General features: G+C 33.1%; 2 protein-coding genes across 5 annotated transcripts in view; one reads left to right on the top strand and one right to left on the bottom strand.

Annotated features, from left to right (window-relative positions):
* EFCAB9 (EF-hand calcium binding domain 9) overlaps positions 1-22,206 on the bottom strand; it is a 41,641-nt gene that overhangs the window by 680 nt on the left and 18,755 nt on the right. The gene's annotated exons all lie outside the window — the stretch shown is intronic.
* UBTD2 (ubiquitin domain containing 2) overlaps positions 1-22,206 on the top strand; it is a 62,827-nt gene that overhangs the window by 39,095 nt on the left and 1,526 nt on the right. For 3 of the 4 annotated variants that reach the window (XM_074292073.1, XM_074292070.1, XM_074292071.1), the window contains exon 2: positions 11,491-11,727. In XM_074292073.1, coding sequence (XP_074148174.1) covers positions 11,553-11,727 — 175 coding nt within the window. In that variant the 5' untranslated portion in view covers positions 11,491-11,552. Of the gene's footprint in view, positions 1-9,703; positions 10,092-11,490; positions 11,728-22,206 lie in introns of those variants that run through there. The other variant, XM_074292072.1, reaches the window with a different exon arrangement.

The following is a 22,206-nucleotide window of genomic DNA, read 5'->3' as shown; positions in this document are numbered from 1 at the left end:
ACTTCCTGTCTCAAGTCTCTCCCCACTGCAGTCCTCCTCCATTCAATTATTAAAGCGATTTTCCTAAAACATAGATCAGATCATGTCATTCCCTGCTGGCCACTCCCACTACCCCCTTTCAGTTAGAAAACTCCATTGGTTCTGAGCTGCCTCCAGGAACCTGCCTCCCTTCCATTTCCTTTACTCTTCAACTCATATACTAACTATCCAGTGACACCACCTTCTTGGCTGTTCCACATACTAGGCATTCCATCTCTTGTTTCTGGGCATTCCCTTTGGCTGTTCCTTAATAATAATAATAATAATAATAATAATAATAATAATAATAATAATAACAACTCTCCCTCCTCTGACTGATTAAAAACCTCCCAGAAAGCCTTTTTCAACCTCTCTTAATTCCAGTGACTCTCTTCTGTTAATTATTTCCTGTTATACAAACACATTGATATACACATATATATATGTATGTAAATTTGTTTTCCTGTTGTTCTCTCTTACCTCATCAAATTGTAAGCTCCTTAAAGGCATTTACTTTTGCCTCTTTGTATCCCCAGCACTTAAATACAGTTCCTGACTCATCTTAAGAACTTAATTGTTTATTGATGGATTAATGAAAAGTTCTAATTATTTAAAAAAAAAAACTAGCTAATTTTACCATGAGCAACCTTTTTTTTTATTATCATCAATTCACATTTCTGTAGTTCTTTATGGTTTACAAAAAATTTTTTTAAACTGACAACTGACACTAAAAAGTTAAATAAGTTGCCCAGGAGGGGCATTGCAACTAGGTCTTCCTGATTCCATATCCAGTGTTCTGTCTACCAAACTCAGTGACATAAAAGAAGTATTCATTAGTTGGTAGAAAGAGCACTAGTCTTAAATAGAGAAATGGATTTGAGTCCTGAGTCTGTTATTTGCTAGTTAGTTGTATGCCCAATAGCAAATTACTTTTTTCTTGACCTGTTCTTTACCTACTTTACAATATTGTGATATTAAATGAAGTCATATATATAAAGTGTATTATACCCAAAAACATTGAACTATTTTGAATACGAATTTGTTCTGATTCAGAGGAATGAATGAATAAATGAAAAGTTATTTAACAAATATTTTTTGAGGGGAGAGGCAAGCATTGTACCAAGAGCTGAGAATACATATTAAAAAAATGAGTTGGGTCCCTATTCTCAAGGAACACACTCCAGGTTGGGAAGATAAAACATAAAAGAAAGGTCAGCTTGCTGGCAAATTAAAAGGCCCAGAAATCCTAATGGTATGTACAGTGATGTCAAACTCAAATAAAAACAGATCTTTTCAGCATATATTGGCTTAGAAAACCACAAGTTGATTTTTTGTTTGTTTGTGTTTTACAAAGCTCATTTTAATCTAGTTCATTGAGTTTGATACTTTTGGTGTAGTGTATTATAAGGAAAGAATGTTGAGGTTCCACACCTTCAATTGTACAAGTCCATCAGATGACAGGCCTGGAGATCTGAAATGTATACATTTAGGGCTGTTGAAAGGCCTTATAATTTTCCATCTAATTTGAAAGAACAGTTCCTGATTACCATTTGATCTGAGCCATGACAAATTAAGACCAATGAAAAGAGCAAAGCTTTTAGTACAGGCTGTAATTTGTTAGCTGTTTGACCACAGACAAACAACTGTCTCAACTATCTCCTTTGTCAAATGAGGATAATGCTCAGTCTACCTTACAGTCAGAAGATCAAATGAAATTAAAATATGAAATTGTCTTTTGCTTTCTTTTCTTCTTCTCCCACAAAAAGGGGAATTGGTCTATTAGACCAATGAGCTTGGCTTAGATTCCTGGCAAAAATCTGCTATGTACTTATTAAAAAGAATGTCTAGAGAATATTTAGAAAAGAAAGTTGTGATCACAAAGAGCTTGCATGGCTTCTTCAGAATGATCATATCAAACTAACTTTGTTGCATTTTTTGAGAGATGCTAAAAAAAAGTAATAGTTAAAGGTGAATGGTGGAAATATAGTTCACTTAGATTTTTAGTGAAGGACTTGATAAATTCTTTTGTTATTTTCCTCAATAAAATGGAGATTAAATAACAGCATGGGTAGGTATATTTGAAATAGATTGAGTAGTCAGCCTCAAATTCATTATTATTTTGATGTCAGCTTGGAAGGAAAACTGAGGGGAAATAGTCCAAGGATACATGCTTCATGCCAGGCTGCTTAATATGTTTGTCAGACTTAGTTTATTAAGCATCTACTGTTGCCAGGCATCATACTAAATGCTGAGGATACATAGTAAGGTAAAAGAAACTGTTTTCATAACAAGTTTACAGTCTAATGGAGAAACAGTATGCTTGAAAATACCAAAAAAACAGGATCAACTGAGAGGGGAAGACCTTAGCATAAATGGAATGCTTATTAAATTGCAAATGGCACAGAATATGGAGACATTTAGCAAACTGAATGATCGTCAAGTTTCAAAAATATCTCTTTAGTTACTGGGTTAAATTTTTAAATAAGCTGAAATTTAATAGTGTTAAATTTTGATGTTAAAAAAATTAACTTTATAAATATAGAAAAGAGAAAACAGCGAGATGGCAGTTCTTCTGAAAAAAGGTCTGGAGCTTTTAGTAAGGGAGATTCACCCACATGAGAAACATTATGAACTATTGCAAATTAGTATGTCAACAAGAATAAGCCCTTCCATATTACAAATTAAACTTGAAAGTAGTAAGTGAATATAGAGAAAGAGAATGGCAAAGTTGAGTTAATAGGATAAATAGGTGAATTTTGAGCCAAATATTGAATTTGCAATTGGGCATGCAAAGGCAGAAAAAGGAGAAATGGTTTGGAAATTTTTGGTGTCAGAAGTGTACTTTAAGCTGACTTGGAGAATTGTTATATTTTTAGTGTGAGCACTTACACTTCACAAAATGATACATTGCTGTTATTTTGTTGATTGTCTAGACTTAAAGTGATGGTGTAAATGTTAATAATGCAGATAAAACTTAAAAGTTTAGGGAACTTTCAATTTCTCCTGAAGAACCATTTAAACCAGCATACCCGGTGTGGTAACCTATTTGAATTGGCTTACCTGTTAAGCTTAATTTTTAAAGTAATAGATAGCATTAATAAATCACAAAAGGGAATTAATAACAATGGCTGTTATTCCTGTTAATTTAAGGAGATTTTAATAACACAAGTTTGTGAAGAAGGACTTTTGAAAAACTTCTGTTATGCTATACAGTACTGCCCTGAGAAGGTTGTCCATCTAAGAGGAAGAAAGGCTATGAATGCTGATTTTGGTAATCAAAATAAGTTTAAATTGATCTCAATGACTAAATTATTTTCTAGAAATTAAAGGTTGTAATTCTGTATCCAGAATTAACACTTAATTTGATGAGCAAACTCCTAGAAAATATGTTCAATGCTAAATGCATAGGAGGGTTACCAATGGAGACTGTACCTGTCATTTCCTTGGTATAGGGAACTTTTGGAAGAGGGCTACACTTGTGATGGCCACTTTCTCAACAAATTATAATTTTACAGAGTTTCTGGAGGACTGAGAGGTTGGGTGACTTGTCTGTCAGTTTATGTCACAGTTAAATTTAAATCCAGGTGTCCTGGCTCTATAGACCAAGTTTTCTTTCTTTTTTTTTTTTTTTAATTAATTTTATAATTATAATTTTTTGACAGTACATATGCATGGGTAATTTTTTTACAACATTATCCCTTGTATTCATTTTTCCAAATTTTCCCCTCCCTCCTTCTACTCCTTCCCCTAGATGACAGGCAATCCCATACATATTAAATGTGTTACAGAATAAGTTCTGCGTAGAAAGACAATAGTGCAAACATTTTATACTCAATTCCCAGTGTTTCTTCTCTGGGTGTAGCTATTTCTGTCATCATTGATCTACTGGAACTGAATTAAATCTTCTTTATGTTGAAGATATCCACTTCCATCAGAATATATCTTCATACAGTATTGTTGTTGAAGTGTCTAGTGATCTCCTGGTTCTGCTCATTTCACTCAGCAACAGTTCATGTAGGTGTCTCCAAGCCTCTCTGTATTCATCCTGCTTAGACCAAGTTTTCTATCCACTATGCCATTTTTCCTCTCAAATGCACAGGAAATCCAAACAAATGCAGTCTCTTTCAGAAAATGAATAAATCACTAAATCTTTTTTGTAAATCCCAGAAAATAAGATTTCTGTTAAATTTTGAGAGTCCCGACTTTTCTCTTCAAATTATATGAAGTAAATTTAAAAAGAGGGACATTATATGTCATTGCAAAAATGAATGAAGCTACTTAGCTTAAGAAAAGTAGTCTTGGGGCAGCTAGTTGGTGTAGTAGATATAGCACTAGCCCTAAAATCAGGAGGACCTAAGTTCAAACTTGGTCTCTCAGACACTTAACACTTCTTGGCTGTGTGACTGGGCAAGTCACAACCCCAATTGCCTCAGCCAAAAAAAAAAAAGAAAAAAGAAAAGAAAAATAATCTTATAATTTGACAGAGTAAATTATAAGATACATTTAGCTAGTTATCTAATGTAAGACTCAAAGCTAGCCAAAATTTCATAAACGATGTTTAAAATTAGAATTGTTAAACAAAGTGACAAAAAAAAAAATACAAAAAAAGTAAATTCATTCAGGAAGCATTGATTGCTTTGTATGACATCCTTAAGTATTCTATCTCCATATCTATCATTAAAGTCTTATTTTGAGTCTTCTTTGTGTATAAATATGAAAGTAGCTTTAGAAAGATGATTATCCTTAAACAGTATTATGCATCCTCCTTGTGGGTTCTTTATTTACATACTAATGGAAGGTGGAGAATGAATAATAACTCAACTATATAGTGGGTGTGGGTGTGTTTTTTTAAGTTACTAGAACCTATTAGTTTATATCTTTCTTGAGTGGTCATATGAGTTATATATAATTATATTTTCCAGTTTTATTGTTCTGCCAACTTGGTGTAAAGGTTTTACCAAATCATTTCTTTGATATAACTGGAATATCTACTTTTACATTCTTGGCCTCAGGAAGGAGAAGCTCTCAAAAGCTGCTTGGTGTTTGAAGAGAGATTCTGGCTATGCTTGCTTTCTCTTGTACTTGTTAGGCTACCTGCACCCCCACAGAAATATGTCTTACCAAAAGAAAGTTTAATGCTTTTGAATAGTTTTCCTGCCCCTGTTTCTGACTCATCTCAAAGTTATATTGCCAGCTGTAACAGAGTAGAAAATTACCTGTCACTCTACTTGTTAGCAGAAAAAATTGGTGGGTTGTAATACTCTGGAGTAACCTTACACCTTTGGATAATAGTTGATTTATCTGCATTATTCTGTAAATGTGAGGAAAATAATTATTGGATCAAAGTAAATATATTATTAGAATTAAGCCATTTGTTTGGAATTGCAACATCTCTCAATTTAGTGTTCTGATTTCTGAAAATTATTTTGTCTATATTTAGTATTTACTTGTCTTTGTGTCTGTTGTATACCCCAGGAGAATTTAAGTTCCTTGAGGGCAAGGCCTTCTTTGTTTTTAGTCGTTGTCCCAATGTCTCAAAATGCATAAGAGTTTAATAAATTTCATATTGAATTAGACTGACTTAACCAAATGAACAAGACCCATAGCAATAACCTGTAATAGTTGTTTTTAATGTAAATAGTTTTAAAAAAATAAACAAAAATGTATCCTTCCCCAAAAAATAATGCTTGCTGATTATTGTAGGCGCATCTCAGTGGATCTCATAAAAAATGAGATGGAGCAGAAATTGTGATTTAATGGAAAATGTACTGGATTTGGTGTTGAGTTTTGGATTCAAGTAGTTTTGCTACTTATTAATAACATGACTTTGGGAAAGTCATTTGCCCTATTGACTTTAGTTCTGTAAAATAAGGGGGTTGTACTAGATTCTTTTAAAGGTTTCTTCCAGCTCTAAATCTATGATCTTATGAGTTAGCAGTTTATCTGAAAAAACATTTGAGGAGTTTCAGTTGATTTTTTTCTTAAGGTCCTAATTAATTGGAATAATGAATTCCTTGAAGTGGCATTATTTTATTTCATTCTATGTAGTTCCATTGGCCTGAAAGCAATTATTATAAATTATGCATAACTGTAACTTCAAATAGTGCAAATTTGAATACATACAAACATTTCACAGAATTCATCAATTTGATATTCAGCTAATCTTCTGTTGAATTAAGAGACATATTTTCCAGGAATAAGAATGTGATGATCATTTTATATTTAAGTTTCACTTCTGGAATATTGTGTTCAGTTCTGGGGAATCATTTTATGAAAAAGTATCTAGAAGAAGACAGCCATATGGTATAGAGCCCTCTAGTTCATGCCATATAAGGAACTAGAGATATTTAACTTGCAGAAAGAAGATTTGGAGTTCATGATGCTAGTAAGAACAAAAATAGCAAAAGTATTTGAAAGTTTGTAGAATACTTTTATATATGTGTGATCTCTTTTGGTCTCTTATAACAACCGTGTGAAGTAGATGGTATATCCCCATTTTATAGATGCAGAAACTTTGACACAGATTTAATGATTAGCCCAAAGTTTCACAACTAGTAAAGGTCTGAGGCAAGATGTGAACTTGGACTTCCTTGTCTCTCAAGTTCTGTACTTTAACTATTTTGACTTATGATAGTTATCTTTATTGCATAAAGAAGGCTTGTTATATGGAAGAGTGATTGGATTTATTTTCTTTGACCCCAGAGGGGGGGAACAACTAGAAGTGGTAGATATAAGTTGCAAAGGGAAATTTAGGTGTTATATAAGAAAAATATCCTAACAGTTCAAAAATTGAGTGGACTATCTCAGAAAGTAGGGAATTCCCCCTCATTGAGTGTCTTCAAGCAAATGCTAGATAGTCCTTTCTTTTTTTTTTTAAATTTTTTAATTAATTTTTATAATTATAACATTTTCTTTGACAATACATATGCATAGGTAAATTTTTTTTTACAACATTATCCCTTGTACTCCCTTCTGTTCTGAGTTTTTCCCCTCCTTCCCTCCACCCCCTCCCCTCGATGGCAGGCATTCCCATACATATTAAATATCTTAGAGTATATCCTAGGTACAATGTATATGTGCAGAACCGAATTTTATTGTTGTTGTTGTTGTTGCAAAGGAAGGATTGTATTCACCAGGTAAAAATAATCTGGGAAGAGAAACAAAACAAAGCAAAACAACAACAACAACAAAATGCTCACAGTTTATACTCATTTCCCAGTGTTCCTTTTCTGGATGTAGCTGATTCTGTCCATCATTGATCAATTGGAATTGGATTAGCTCTTCTCTATGTTGAAGATATCCACCTCCATCAGAATACATCTTCATACAGTATCATTGTTGAAGTGTATAATGATCTCCTAATTCTGCTTGTTTCACTCAGCATCAGTTAATGTAAGTCTCTCCAAGCCTCTCTATTCCTCCTGCTGGTCATTTCTTACAGAACAATAATATTCCATAACATTCATATACCATAATTTACCCAACCATTCTCCAATTGATGGACATCCATTCATTTTCCAGTTTTTAGCCACTACAAAACGGGCTGCCACAAACATTTTGGCACATACAGGTCCCTTTCCCCTCTTTAGTATTTCCTTGGGATATAAGCCCAGTAGTAGCACTGCTGGTCACAGGGTATGCACAATTTGATAACTTTTTGGGCATAATTCCAGATTGCTCTCCAGAATGGTTGGATTCTTTCACAACTCCACCAACAATGCATCAGTGTCCCAGTTTTCTCACAGCCCCTCCAACATTCATCATTATTTGTTCCTGTCATCTTAGCCAATCTGACAGGTGTGTAATGATATCTCAGAGTTGTCTTAATTTGTATTTCTCTGATCAATAGTGATTTGGAACACTTTCATATGAGTGGAAATAGTTTTAATTTCGTCATCTGAAAATTGTCTGTTCATATCCTTTGACCATTTATCAATTGGAGAATGGCTTGATTTCTTATAAATTAAAGTCAATTCTCTGTATATTTTGGAGATGAGGCTTTTATCAGAACCTTTAACTGTAAAAATGTTTTCCCAATTTGTTATTTCCCTTCTAATCTTGTTTGCATTAGTTTTGTTTGTGCAGAAACTTTTTAATTTGGTGTAATCAAAATTTTCTATTTTGTGATTAATAATGGTCTCTAGTTCTCCCTTGGACACAAACTCCTTCCTCCTCCACAAGTCCGAGAGGTAAACCATCCCATGTTCCTCCAATTTATTTATGATCTCGTTCTTTATGCCTAAATCTTGGACCCATTTTGATCTTAGTATGTGGTGTTAAATGTGGGTCCATGCCTAGTTTCTGCCATACTAATTTCCAGTTTTCCCAGCAGTTTTTGTCAAATAATGAATTCTAATCCCAAAAGTTGGGATCTTTGGGTTTGTCAAACACTAGATTGCTATTTTTATTCACTATCTTGCCCTGTGAACCTAACCTATGCCACTGATCAACTAGTCTATTTCTTCGCCAATACCAAATGGTTTTGGTGACTGTTGCTTTATAATATAGTTCTAGATCAGGTACAGCTAGACCATCTTCATTTAATTTTTTTTTCATTACTTCCCTTGAAATTCTCGACCTTTTGTTGTTCCATATGAATTCTGTTGTTATTTTTTTTAGGTTATTAAAATAGTTTCTTGGGAGTCTGATTGGTATAGCACTAAATAAATAGATTAGTTTGGGGAGTATTGTCATCTTAATTATATTCGCTTGGCCTATCCAAGAACACTGAATGTCTTTCCAATTATTTAAATCTGACTTTATTTTGCTAGATAATCCTTTCGCTGTCATGTTGTGTATAGGATTTCTCCCAGTATAGGTGTACTGTATAGCCACTGAGGTACTTTATGGTACACAATATTCCATTATGATTTTATATATATATATATATATATATATATATATATATATATATATATATATATATATAATCAGCTTATTCAGCCATTCCCCAATTAATAAACAGGTACCCATTTTCTTCCCAATTTTAGGCTACTAGAAAATTCTATGAATATTTCCTACAACACTTTTAAACAAATATAATATTAACTGAGTTTTACTTCTGTTCCCCTATTTTAATAAAAATGGTAGAGAGCAGTAAAATCAGTTGGGAGGTAGTTTTTAAATATTTACTATATTGTTAGCACTGTTTCTCCTGGTGTGGAGTTTATGTATTCCTGCTTTGAAAAATTGCTGTGTGATATAGAGCAGAAGAGTGTTAGACTTGGAGTCAGAAAGATATGGGTTTGAATGCAGCTTCAGAATATCTGTGTGATTTTAGACAAGTCATTTAACCTCTCTGTGCTTTAGTTTTCCTCATCTTTAAAATGAGCATAATTGTGCTACAGTGGGCACAAATAATGATTTTTTCTTATGACTGTCTCAAATCCTATTTTGACGTACTTGTGTATTAAGACGTGGTCATACGATATTAGCTCTAGGAATGGCTTTAGAGATCATAGAATCTAAGCCATTCATTTTATAAATAGAGAAACCACGGCTCAGAAATTAAGGGTTCTAATATACTGTCTATAATGAGTTATTGACACAGTTACAGTTGAAATTGATCTCTTGATTCTAAGCCTGTTGATTTTTCCTGCTTTTTTTTTATAATTACAAGTCATAAAAATACATTATTTGCCTATAATTGCCTAAGATATATTTACTTTCACATGTATATGCATGTGTACCCATATATTAATTGTTTTTTGTATTCTTTCCTACCATATCAGTTTCCTCCTTATCATGGCTATTTTTCCATGCACATTTCATATAGAGCATGGTTGATAAGGGTTACTTTAAGAGAGCAGTTAGAGGACTTGGAAGCAATGATATGAATCAGAATAATACTGAGTGTTATGGGGTGGAGGGGTTCTGGAGTAGGTATTGTGAGCACACAAATCATTCAAAGTAGGAGGACTTTCTGCTGTTCTGAGATGAAGTAGGTGGAATTGGCTAGAGTAGATGAAGTGAGTGTGCCCTTGTCACAAGGTGTCTAAAGATGGTAGTGTTTATTTCAAAATATCTGCTGTTACCATGTAAGAAAAGTCACTGAAAGAATGGGAATTGCCTAGGTAGGTATTGGAATTCCTTTTCTTCATTGTTTTTTTTGGCCCAGATTTTATCTTACTTAAGGCCAGCAAAGGAGTGATTATTTCATTGTTATTTTAAAGCCATTTCAAGATTTATTCCTCTTACAATTAGCCTCCTTCTTGCAATTAAATATAGAACACTAACTTCACCATTCACCCTCTCTCCACCTACTCTGTCACTCATTTACCAACCTACACTTTACCACCTAACATTCGTTCCCCTTTTTTTCTTACCATTTCTTACCTCCTACCTAGTCTTTCTTCTATCCATCAAACTGTCTCCTTTCTCATCTATGAGTGTAGGTTACTGCTGTGATTGCATGTATAACCACAGTCCCTGAGTAATTCCTCAGGGTACTGAATATATGTTAGGGCATAAAGGAGTTTGATTAGAGTGGTGGGGGCATGTGAATTTGAAGAGGGGCAGAGGACTATTTCCTCTACTTTGTTCAGACCCAGCCTCTTTGTGAGTTTTTTTTTTTTTTTATTTTAAAGACAATGAGAGAAACTGATTTAATATCCACTCCTCCTTTCCTAACCTAGGTTAGGGGATCTGGATTCAGATATCATCACTCTGTTTAACTCAGTTCTTCTGGTCATTTTCATCTTTAAAACCAAGAGATTAGACTTTATGACCTATCCTTTTCCATTCTAAATCTAATCTTTGGTTATTTATTTATTTTACTTTTGCTGAGGCAATTGGAGTTAACTGACTTGCCCAGAGTCACACAACTAGGAAGTGTTACGGGTCTGAGAGCAAATTTGAACTCAGGTCCTCCTGACTTCAGGGCTGCGCCACCTAGCTGTCCCTTCTTTGGTTAAATCTAAATCTAAATACGGAATCAGGAAACTTGGACTGATATTAGCCATATAACTCTGGATCAAGTGGTAATGACAGATCACATTGATATAACATTAGGAGGTTTATAAGCACATTTCTCAAAACCACTCTTGTGAGGGTGCCAGTTCACAGCCTAGAGTCTAAGTTTCCAAACTGCAGTGTCTTGTCAGAGAAGCTGAAATGTTTTTAAAGACATTCTCTTCTGTATTATTCTATAGCTGTTGTTTCTCTAAAGGTGTCCTAGTATGAAACGTTAGGGAACTACTGTTATTGCTGAGTGCTTTATTCTGTTAATCCCTGAGAAAGATCTAGTTGAGTTTGGAGCCCCAGAAGATTGGCTCTATCAGTGAGACTGGAGCCTTGGACTCTTTCTCTCTTCTAGTTCCAGAATTGGCTAGGGAAATCTAGGAATCACAAGGATTAGAAAGCCAGTGAGAAAATTTTTCACTAAATAAATTTCTAAGTATTATGGTTCAGTGATTGGTTCAGTTTCTTCTGGCAAATTTTTGTTCTAATTCTGGACTTTTGCTTTCCTTTCAGTTGCTTTAGGTCGTAATCAGCCTCTGAAAAAAGAGAAACCAAAATGGAAAAGTGATTATCCCATGACAGATGGACAACTACGCAGCAAGAGAGATGAATTTTGGGATACTGCACCAGCCTTTGAAGGCCGTAAAGAAATTTGGGATGCTCTTAAGGCTGCTGCACATGCATTTGAGAACAATGATCATGAACTGGCACAAGCAATCATTGATGGTGCAAATATAACATTACCACATGGTAGGTTCAGTATTCCAGAGGGTGGAGTAGGAAGTGGGGAAAATACAATAGGGAAGTATAAATCCAGTTAATTTCTTCAGCCTAAGGAGGGGAAAAACAGGAAACATTTTCTTTTTCTTATTATCATAAGATGTTGTAACACTTTTTGAATGAAACAAGGAACTTCACTTCTCTTTTTGTCCTTTTATTTAGCCATATCTGCTCTCAGATAACACTGATTACACAGGAACCAGAAGCAGATGTTTCAGTTACAAAATCATTGACCTCTTCTGTCTTCCTTGAATTTTTGTATCATTTTCTTTGCTGCCTTTTTTTTTTTTTTTTTTTTTTTAGAAAAGAAATTAGATCTGCCTTTCTCACCTAGGCTGGAAGTGTAGCAGCTATTCAAAGGCCCAAACCAAATCCTGCTTGACTTGGGAATTCTGACCTGGCTTTGTGTCTAGCTTCAGATGTTATTCCCCCTCTAACCCTTAAGGTAGTGTGGTGATCCTGCACTCTTGGAAGTTCATTACCTTGGTGCTATATTTAGTGTGGACAACTTGTTACTGTCATATTTTGATTTTTTTCTTTCAATCATCATTTTAGTACACACTTCGAAAGGAACAAAATATCTCACTTAATTATTTCCTTACCATGAACTTTGTTGTTTGCTATTCTAAACAGTAGAAATGACTTTAAAAATCTTTTGATTTTCATTTATAGATAAAAGAATTGCAAATACTTTACCTTGAGAAGTATTCTTTTTTTTGTTATTGTTGTTTGTTTGGCTAGATGGGACAGAAGATTGGGATGGAAGCAGGACATTTCTCTGTCCTGTTAGCTATTCTATTATAAGATTATGGTCTTCAGATAGGGAATCTATTGGTCTTGAAATCAGAAAGACATCTAGGCTCAAATCTGGCCTCAAACGATTATGGCTATATTACTTTGGGCAAGTCACTTAACTTTGCATCAATTTTTCATTTGTAAAATAAGCTGAAGAAGTTAATGGTAGATCACTCCTACATTTTTGGTCATGAAGAATAGGACACAGATTGAATTTGGGCATTGTTTTGATTCAGTAGCACTAGATAGCTAGCTAGCCAGCCTTTATTAAATATCTGCCACTTGACAGGTAATGGTGCTGAGCACTAGTAGTGGTGAATCTTTCATATGAAGAGTAACCTATATTGAGCAGAATTGCAACTAAAGAGAGAATACAGATATTACACAGATAAATTAGAAGAGATTGTGGAGGAGACCCAGTGTCCACTTCTGTCATTGCTTCCCTTTCTTGTCTTCATTCCTCTCTCCTCTGTTTCTCTTTGGTCCCCCCTTATTTCTATAACCTTATCCATTCTCATTTTATCTTTCTCAAGTTAAAACTTGAAATACTCTTAAAAAGATTAAAAGGGAGGGTGGGGAAGTAGGAATGAAATTACATGTTTAATTATTCTGTGAATATTTTGTCCTATATTTGGTCTTTGTTTTTGTTGACTTTAGGTTGTGCATGCTTTCTGAGAAGGCACTATGTTTTAAAATTTATATAGAATGTAACTCATGTAATGCCACTCAGTTACTAATTTTGCTAAGGCTTCCTTGTTTTTTGTTTGTTTGACCTGTTCTTATCTTGAAACATTTTAAAAGATTGAGCCAAATACCTTTCTTGTACCCTCTCTTTGTTGCTTTACTTTCCTGTTGTTTTTATTTTAAGGTGGCACAGTGGATAGTGCCATGCCTGAAGATAGGAAGACCTGAGTTGAAATCTAGGCTTATACTTACTGGCTCTCGGTAACTCTGGATAAGTCATTTAACCTCATTTGCTTCAATTTCTTCATCTGTAAATAGAAACATACAATAGCACCTACTTCTCCACCTTGTTGTAAGGATTACGATATATTAATTGTAAGGCAATTAGCATAGTGCCTGCATGTAATGTGTGCATATAATGAATTTGTTGGCTATTATTATGATTTTTATAAGAATGCCTCGCATTCCTAGAAAAAATTATTATACTCTATATTTTCAGATCTTCTTCACATTGTGATGTCTTATTTCTTCCCCGTTCTTTTTATGAAACTGCTTAAGAAACCCAATTAGTGTATTTTTCTTTTTTTCCTCCCTAAGGATTACCATTATGCCAAGTAAGCAAAACTCCTGGCAATCTCCTCACAACAGATATTTACTTAAGCCTTTTTGCCAAGTTGGAAATTGAATCACTGAAAGGGCAGGTGACTTACATGAACTAGCATCATAACCAGGGTTGAGATTTGATTCTCTTTAGTTCACTTTCTAAAATTACAAACTAAAAGCTCCTGTTGGGCAATAACTGTGTAAATTTAACTTGTATGATAAAGCATGTTTTGATTATAATGATAATTTCATAGATTCATAAGATTGATATAATATTTGAGAATTCAAGTTGTTTTTCTTATTGTTTTTTGTTATGGCTCAAGCCATTATAGAAAGATACTATGATTTTTTTTTTTGTTAAAATGTCAACCAAGAATGATGAGACTTCCCAGTTTCCATTGATAATATAATAATATAGTAACAATCAGGATCTTCTTTCTAAAATCTATGCAAAACCTCTTGCACTCAAATTTTAGAACATTTCTCTGAATGAAATGAGTGCTTACCTGTTTATTGTTTTTCAGAAAGGATCTTTTGAAGATCTTTTCTTCTTGAGACTAAATTATACTTTGCTTTCTTAATATAACCTTTAGAACCTATTTTCCCAAATTTTTTATTATTCTTAGAGATAAGGAAGTATGTTGGGGAGGGAAAACAGGGGAAAGGAGTGGAAAATATTTTTCCTGACTCTCTTTGTATTTTCTTTCCAAAAAACTAAGGAATGGAGTATGATATCCCAAATTTTTTCAGGGCCTTCACATTTATAGTTTACTTTAAGCATAGCAGTTTTATCAGCTTAATCCAATTTTATGCTCCTAAACTAAGATATTTTAAAGAATAAAAAAAAAAAATTGTGTTGGCATACTAGGAGTAAAAGCACTTTTTAAAAAAGTAGCTTTATCCTGCAGCCTAAATAAATTCTCTACAGACCAAGGCATTTGCTATCATATAGAAATATAGCTGGAAGAAATATGGTTATAACTGCTGCACTGGTTAAAACCAACAATGTTATCCTCCCTCTCCTGCCCCTTCCCCCTTTAAAAAAAACTGTGAGTCAAATACTTAATCAACAAATATTATTGTTTTTGAGTCATTTCAGTCATGTCCAACTTTCTTATATATATATATATATATATATGTATATGTGTGTATATATGTATATGTATATGTATATGTATATGTGTGTATATATATATATATACATATTTAATAGTTTTTATTTACCAGATATCTGCATGGGTAAATTTTACAACATTGATAATTGCCAAATCTTTTGTTCTGATTTTTCCCCTCCTCCCCCCACCCCGCCCCAGATGAAAGGTTGCATGTGACTTTATTTGGAGTTTTCCTTTTCCTTCTCCAACTCATTATATAGCTGAGGAAACTGATATAAACAGGATTAAGTGACTTGCTCAGAGTCACATAAAGTGTCAAAGACTGGACTTGAATTCAGATAGAAGAGTCGTTCTGTATCTAAAGCCCTGCACTTTTATCTATTACACACTTCCTAGCTGCCCTATATAACAAGTATTATGTGCCTACTATGTGGCATGTACTTTTCTAGGCATTGACGATACAAAAAATAAAGCAATCTCTATTCCCAACAAGTACATGTTTTAATATAAATATGTATATGTGTGACATAAGTATGTATTTATATGTATATATACATTACATGATTATAGAAGGAATAATAGACTAACTCAATACAGTTTAAGAGGGGAGGACAATTAGCAATTGAGAGAATCAAGAATCTTGCATTAGAAGATGCTGGAGTTGCATCTTTTATTTATTTTTTTTAAGTGATTTTATAAGGCAGATATAAGAAGGGAGGGAGTGCCTTCCCAGCTTGTTGAATAGCTTTGTGGTACAAAGACAAGAAAAAAGGGGACAGTGACATGTGTGATAAATAGGAACAAGGCTAGTTTTGCTGGGTTGCAGAATATAGGAGGATGAATGTCCATCAGTGCTGGAAAGATAGGTCGGAGCTAAGTGTTGCATAAGGCTTTAAAAACTAAACAGAAGAGTTTATATTTTATCTTAGAAATAAAAGGAAGCTATTGGAGTTAATTGAGTTAGATTCCCTTTTGTTGTTGCCATTGTTGACTTTTTTGAACTTTGCTGCCAATTGCTCAGAAATTATTTGGCAATGGAGTTGAGGTACTTGATTAGTCATGTGTTATTACCTTGGTCCTTTTAGATGAGGACATATTCTTAAAAATTCAATGTCTTGTATTCCCCTCAGACATGTACATGTGATCAAAGCCCTTATCTTTGTCATAGTCTGACCAGTGATTTATAAGTAAGTGCATAGAGTTACTCTGATTTGGAATGAAAAAGCTCCAAAACAAAAGCTATAACTAAAAGAGAATTTAAATAATACAGAAAACCTATAATATAATTTTGAAATGAGAAATATTACTTTTGAATTAATAATCATAGTTATAGTGGTGGTGGTAATATACTTGTAGCTAGCATCTATATAACATTGAAAGGCTTGCAAAATGATTTACAAATATTATCTCATTTCATCCTCGCAACAACCCTGCAATAGGAATTTTCATTACTCCCATTTACAGATAAGGGCAAAAAACAGATTTACAGAAGAAACAAAGGTTAAGAGAATTGTTCAGGGTCAGACAAAATGCAATGCCAATTTTGGACTCTAATCTTCCTGACTTTAGTACACTATTCACTGTCTCATTAAGATGGATTGCTAAAAAGTCTTATAAAGCTGTGAATTTAAATGGTTGAACATTGTGGACTAAAATGGCATTAAGATGCTGATGAAATCTGCTCTTATTAATCATGTGTTGATCTTAGAAAATTAAGTAAAAAGTCAGGATTTAAGTGTTTGAATTAGAGGCATGAAGGCCTTTGACTAGCTATATTTCATTTGAAATTCATTCATTCTGCTGCAAAACATTTCATATAAATATTCAAAAGTACAGTCAGACCAATTGCATCTCTAAGCACTCCTTCCCATGATTAACATTTTCTCATATTTATATTAAATGAATTGGGCATATTATCTATTAACTATATAACTGTAATTTAAAGCTATTTTATATGTAGATTAATGGTAATAGTATTAGTGCTTAGGAAGGTTGAGAGATAGTGAAGAGGCTACGTCTAAGGAGGTAATATGGAAGGAGATGTCATGGAACAATGGAAAGTCAATAGTTTTAACTTATATTTTGTTATATAATATTCCAAGTTCATTTAATAAAATTCTCAAAAAATGTTGATCATGAGAATGAGTGCTTGAAGGGGACATGGTTTGATTATAACTTATGAATATTTGAAAAGAAACATTGAGGGAAATGATTCACAGCAGCATGAATGAATTTCAGATGGACCCTAATGGGCTATTTTTACTATTTGGCAACTATTTTAATTATGTTTATAACTTCATAGTGAAATATTTTGAGGTCATTAAAAATAATTATGTAAAATTATTGCTTGAGAAAAAGAACTATTGGGGCCATACTAAGTGAAAGATAAAACAGGTTAGGAAAATTATATTTGAAATAAGAACATTAAAAAAACAACCAATTGCCAAAAGTGGAGCTCTTGAAGTTCTCTCTAACAACTTTAGATATTTTCTGATCCTGTTAATATTTTAAGTCAGGGATAGATGTGTAAAGAAAGGTTGAGCTCTGCAACTTTGGTAGCTGGAAGTGGGCTGAGTTGCTGCAGATTGCCCCCTGGTGACAGGTAGGTTGTCACTGCATCCTTTTTCTAAATTGCAAAGGTTGACAATGGTGTTTGTTACTAATATGATGCTAGCCAAGAGAAGATAGATAAGAAAGATAGTTCATTATGTCATTATCAAGCATATAATCACTCTCCCCCCCTTTTTCTCCCCATCTCTTTTTATCTCTGTCTCTATCTCTCTTTCATCATTAAATGTGCCGAGTTTCTTTTACTCAAATCTTTACTCTTTTTTCCATGAGTTCATTTCTTTCCCTTTCCCCAGATCTTTATAATTTCCTCCTGATAGGCTTTACTCTCCACCTCACTATTATGCAGAAACATTATTCTTTAAGAATAAGTGGTATCCTTCAGGATAACTGTTGGTTTCTTCTTTACTTATTGTCATAATTAGTAAACATTTATGTTACAAACTTTTTAATACTCATGAACATCTTTTTCTCTCTTATAAACTTTTGTTGCACCAATTTGCTTTATGTGCTCTTTCTTTCTGTTTTCCTTCCCCTTTTAACCAGGAGCAAGAGAGCTGGCTAGTTACAGGTCCAGTGTAAGATTTTTATTGGTATCATCTGTAAAAATAAAATCTATTCAAATGGTCTTTAAGAATCTTTCTACTTTTTAATTTATGATCCAGTGTTCTGAGTTAATAAATAGTATGATATGTATAAATAGCTCTATGTAAATTCATAGGAATAGAGAATAAAAGTAACATGGATTCCTGTTGTATAGGGATTAATATCTAATGATAATTTTTTAAAGTAGATTCATTTCCATGGTGTCATAAAATGGTACTTATCACATGACCTTTTTGTTGCTGTCCTGACCCATCTAATGAACAATCTGGAAAAGTCAGCTAATTAAGATTTAATTCTCATAATACTGATTGGTGGCCTTTACAGCTTGTTTAGGCTCCTGATTCCATTTCAGATGTGTTCTCTCTTAATGGGCACAGTCAGTGTTATATTGTAGATACAGGACCAGTTTTTGATTCAGAAAGGAGGTCTGGGTTCAATTCCTGCCTTCTGACATATTCTGTCTGTATGACAATGGCTAGGACTAGGGATGTAATGGTAAATGTTTTAACAGTTGGCTGTCTTCAGGAACAAAATGTACACATAGCACACTTTTAATTTAGTTTTCCTTATTAGTATGTTTTCCATCACCTTAAATCTAGACAATCAACAAAACAATAAATCAGGCTATGATTTGTAGATTTGCTGATTTCTGATATTTAAGTGCTTGACATTGAAAATATAACAATTCTTCACAAATCTGTGTGAGCTGGTTCTAGCATGTTGTTTAGTCATATCTGATTCTTCTTGACATCTTTTGGGGTTTTCTTGGCAAATACTGGAATGGTTTGCCATTTCCTTCTCCAGTTGTCTTACAAGTGGAAACTGAGGCAAACAGGTTTGTGACTTGCCTAAGGTTATACAACGTATAGCTGTAAATATTTGAACTCGGATCTTTCTGACTCCAGGCTGCTCTTATCTACTGCAACATCTATCTGCTTGATAAATCAGACAGCCTCTCAGTATTCTGAATCAGTTCTTTAAAATTAAAACAAGTCATTGATTTGCATTGGTTGATTTACATTGATAAAAGCATACATAAATAACCTTTGCTACTAATTTTCTAATACTAAACAATAAACTAGAGATAAGAGCCTTTGTGTATTCAATCTATTCCAAATAAAATTCAGACTCTATGGAGGATTGCATGTAGGTCCTACAGTTCTACAGGTTCTTCAACATTTAACACAATAATTGTAGAAACATGTTTTATAACTTTTCTGCTTACTGGCTTCCCATTTCCCCCTAAAAATCCCTGATCTGCACAGAGTAAATCTGCCTAAATATTTATACTTAAAAATTGTGGTTTGATATAATAGTTTTAAAAACTAAACCACTGCTGACAGCCTGGTGTTTATGTTAAAGTTTGGGCAAGGTTAGGTTTCATCACAATGAGTATCATTATAGCAAAGAGCTCATTAGAGCAAAACCATTTTCATTCCAAAAGGAAATGGCCCTTAGTAATAATAGTATGTTGTTGATCTTTAACTTGAAATTAGCCATTAATAATTCAGTAGGACAATTTTTTTTTCCTGAGCTATCTGGTCAAAAACTTAAATTTGTTTATCTTACTCTTTCATGTTCCCCCCAACCCTTGCCATCCTGTTAACCTTGTTTGTTAATTAACTTTAGGAGAAACATTGCTTTTCTAAGTATTGTATGTTTGATACTCTCTTATACTGCATTTCTGTGTTTGTAAATATAAATATCTCTATATGTGTGTGTATCTATCTATCGGTCTATCTATATAGATATATATGTATTTTTTTTGTCTTGCCCTTGGGAGATCATATAGTTTTTGAAAATAAGGACTGTGTTGCTTGTCTTTGTGTTCATAGAATTTCAGTTACGTATAAAAAATTAACGTGTTAAATTTTGAGTTCCAAATTATCTTCTTCCTTTTCTCTTCTCCCTACTCCTTAAGAGAGCAGACAATTTAATATAAATTATACATGTGTAGTTGTCCAAAAACATATTTTCTACTAGCTATATTGCAAATGAAAACAGAGACCAAAACCCCAAGAAAAATAGTGTAAAAAAGTGGTTTTAATCTGTATTCAGACTCCCATCACTTCTTTCTCTGGAAATGGATAACATGTTTCATTATAAGTCCTTTGGAATTATCTTAGATTTTGTATTACTTAAGAAAAGTTAAGGCATTAGGAGTTATTGTTGTACAGTTATTACTATTACTATGGGATGTTCTGCTTGCTTTACTTTGTATCAGTTCTTTTCAGGTTTTTTTGAAATTATCCTGCTCATTCATTATAATCACATACCACAACTTAAACCATTCTACAGTTGATGGGTGTCCCCTCAGTTTCCAAGTATTTATTACCATAAAAAGAGCTACTATAAATATTTTGATCAAATAGGGTCCTTATAAGTCTGTCATAGTTGATCATCACACAATGTTGCTGTTACTGTGTACAATGTTCATTTAGCGTCAATCAACCTTTCCAGGTTTTTCTGAAATCAGCCTACTTGTCATTTCTTGTAGAATAATAATTTTCCATTACATTCATATACTACAGTTTGTTCAGCCATTGCCCAACTAAAAGGCATCTCCTCCATTTCTAATGTCTTGCCACAACAAAAAGAACTGCTACAAACATTTTTGTACATTTGGATCCTTTTCCCTTTTTAAATGATCTCTTTGGGATACAGACCCAGTAGTAATAGATTTTATTTTAAATGAAAACTCTCTTTTTATCTCTTTCTGCTGAATTTTGTTGGTAATACATAGACATGCTGATGGTTTATATGAATTTATTTCATATCCTGCAACTTTACTGAAGTTAATTTTTTTCAATTAGTTTTGTAATTGATTCTCTAGGATTCTCTGAGTATATTATCATCTGCAAATAGATTTGTTTCCTTATTGCCAATTCTTATTCTTTCCATTCCTTTTACTTATTTAATTGCCATAGCTAGCATTTATAGTACAATATTGAATAATAGTGTTGATAAGGACATTCTTATTTATCCCTTATCTTATTAGAAAGACTTCTACAAATAATGCTCTGTTACAAATAATGCTTTCTGATAGGTTTAAATGGATACTAATTGTCATTTTAAGAAAACCTCTACTAATCCCTATGCTTTCTAGCATTTTTAATAGAAATTAGTGTATTTTTTCAAAAGCCTTTTCTGAATCTATTATGATTTTTGTTGGTTTTATTATTGACTTAGGATACATTATGCTGGATCCTAAATTTTTCTAATATTGAATCAGTCCTACATTCCTAGTATAAATCACACATGATTATAGTGTATTATCTTTGTGATATATTGCTGCAATCTCCTAAAACTTTTTTTTAATCAATATTCATTAGAGAAATTGGTCTATAGTTTTTTTTCTGTTTTTATTCTTCCTGGTTTTGGTGTCAGTGCCATACTTGTGTTGTAAAAGGAATTTGATAGAACTCCTTCACTGTTTTTCCAAATAGTTTATATAGTATTGGAATTAATTGCTGTATAAATGTCTTGTGGAATTCACTTGTGAATCCATCTGGTCCTGGGGATTTTTTTCTTAGGGAGATATTGATGGCTTGTTCAGTTGTTGTTGTTGTTTTTCTATTAATCTGAACAGTTTGTATTTTTGTAAATATTCATCTACTTCACTTAGATTGTTAGATTTTTTTTTTACATATAAATAGCCCAATAATTGCTTGAATATCATCTTCTTCAGTGGTGAATTCATCCTTTTTACTTTTTAAACTGGTAATTTGATTTTTAGCAAAATAAATTTTTCTTGTTCATCTCTTTTAATTTTGTTTTTGCTTTGTCTGAGATCATGATTGCTTTTTTTAACCTCAGATAAGCATTATAGATTTTGCTCCCATCCCCTTATATTTTCTTTGTGTCTCTCTGTTTCAGTCATGTTTCTTGTAAACAGTGTATTGTTGGATTCTGCTTATTAAACTATTCTGCTATCCGCTTCCATTTTATTCGTGAATCCATTCCTTTCACAATTATAGTTATGCTTATTGTGTATTTCCCTTCATCTTATTTTTTTAGCCTGTTTATTATCCTTTTTTTTTTTTATCCTGTCTCTCTTCAAAATCCCTTTTGCTTCTGA

The sequence above is a fragment of the Sminthopsis crassicaudata genome, chromosome 2 (genome assembly GCF_048593235.1).
Source record: "Sminthopsis crassicaudata isolate SCR6 chromosome 2, ASM4859323v1, whole genome shotgun sequence".
NCBI classification, from domain to species: domain Eukaryota; kingdom Metazoa; phylum Chordata; class Mammalia; order Dasyuromorphia; family Dasyuridae; genus Sminthopsis; species Sminthopsis crassicaudata.
Note: the sequence above shows the minus strand (reverse complement) of the source record. Positions and strands in the feature narration are given on the sequence as shown.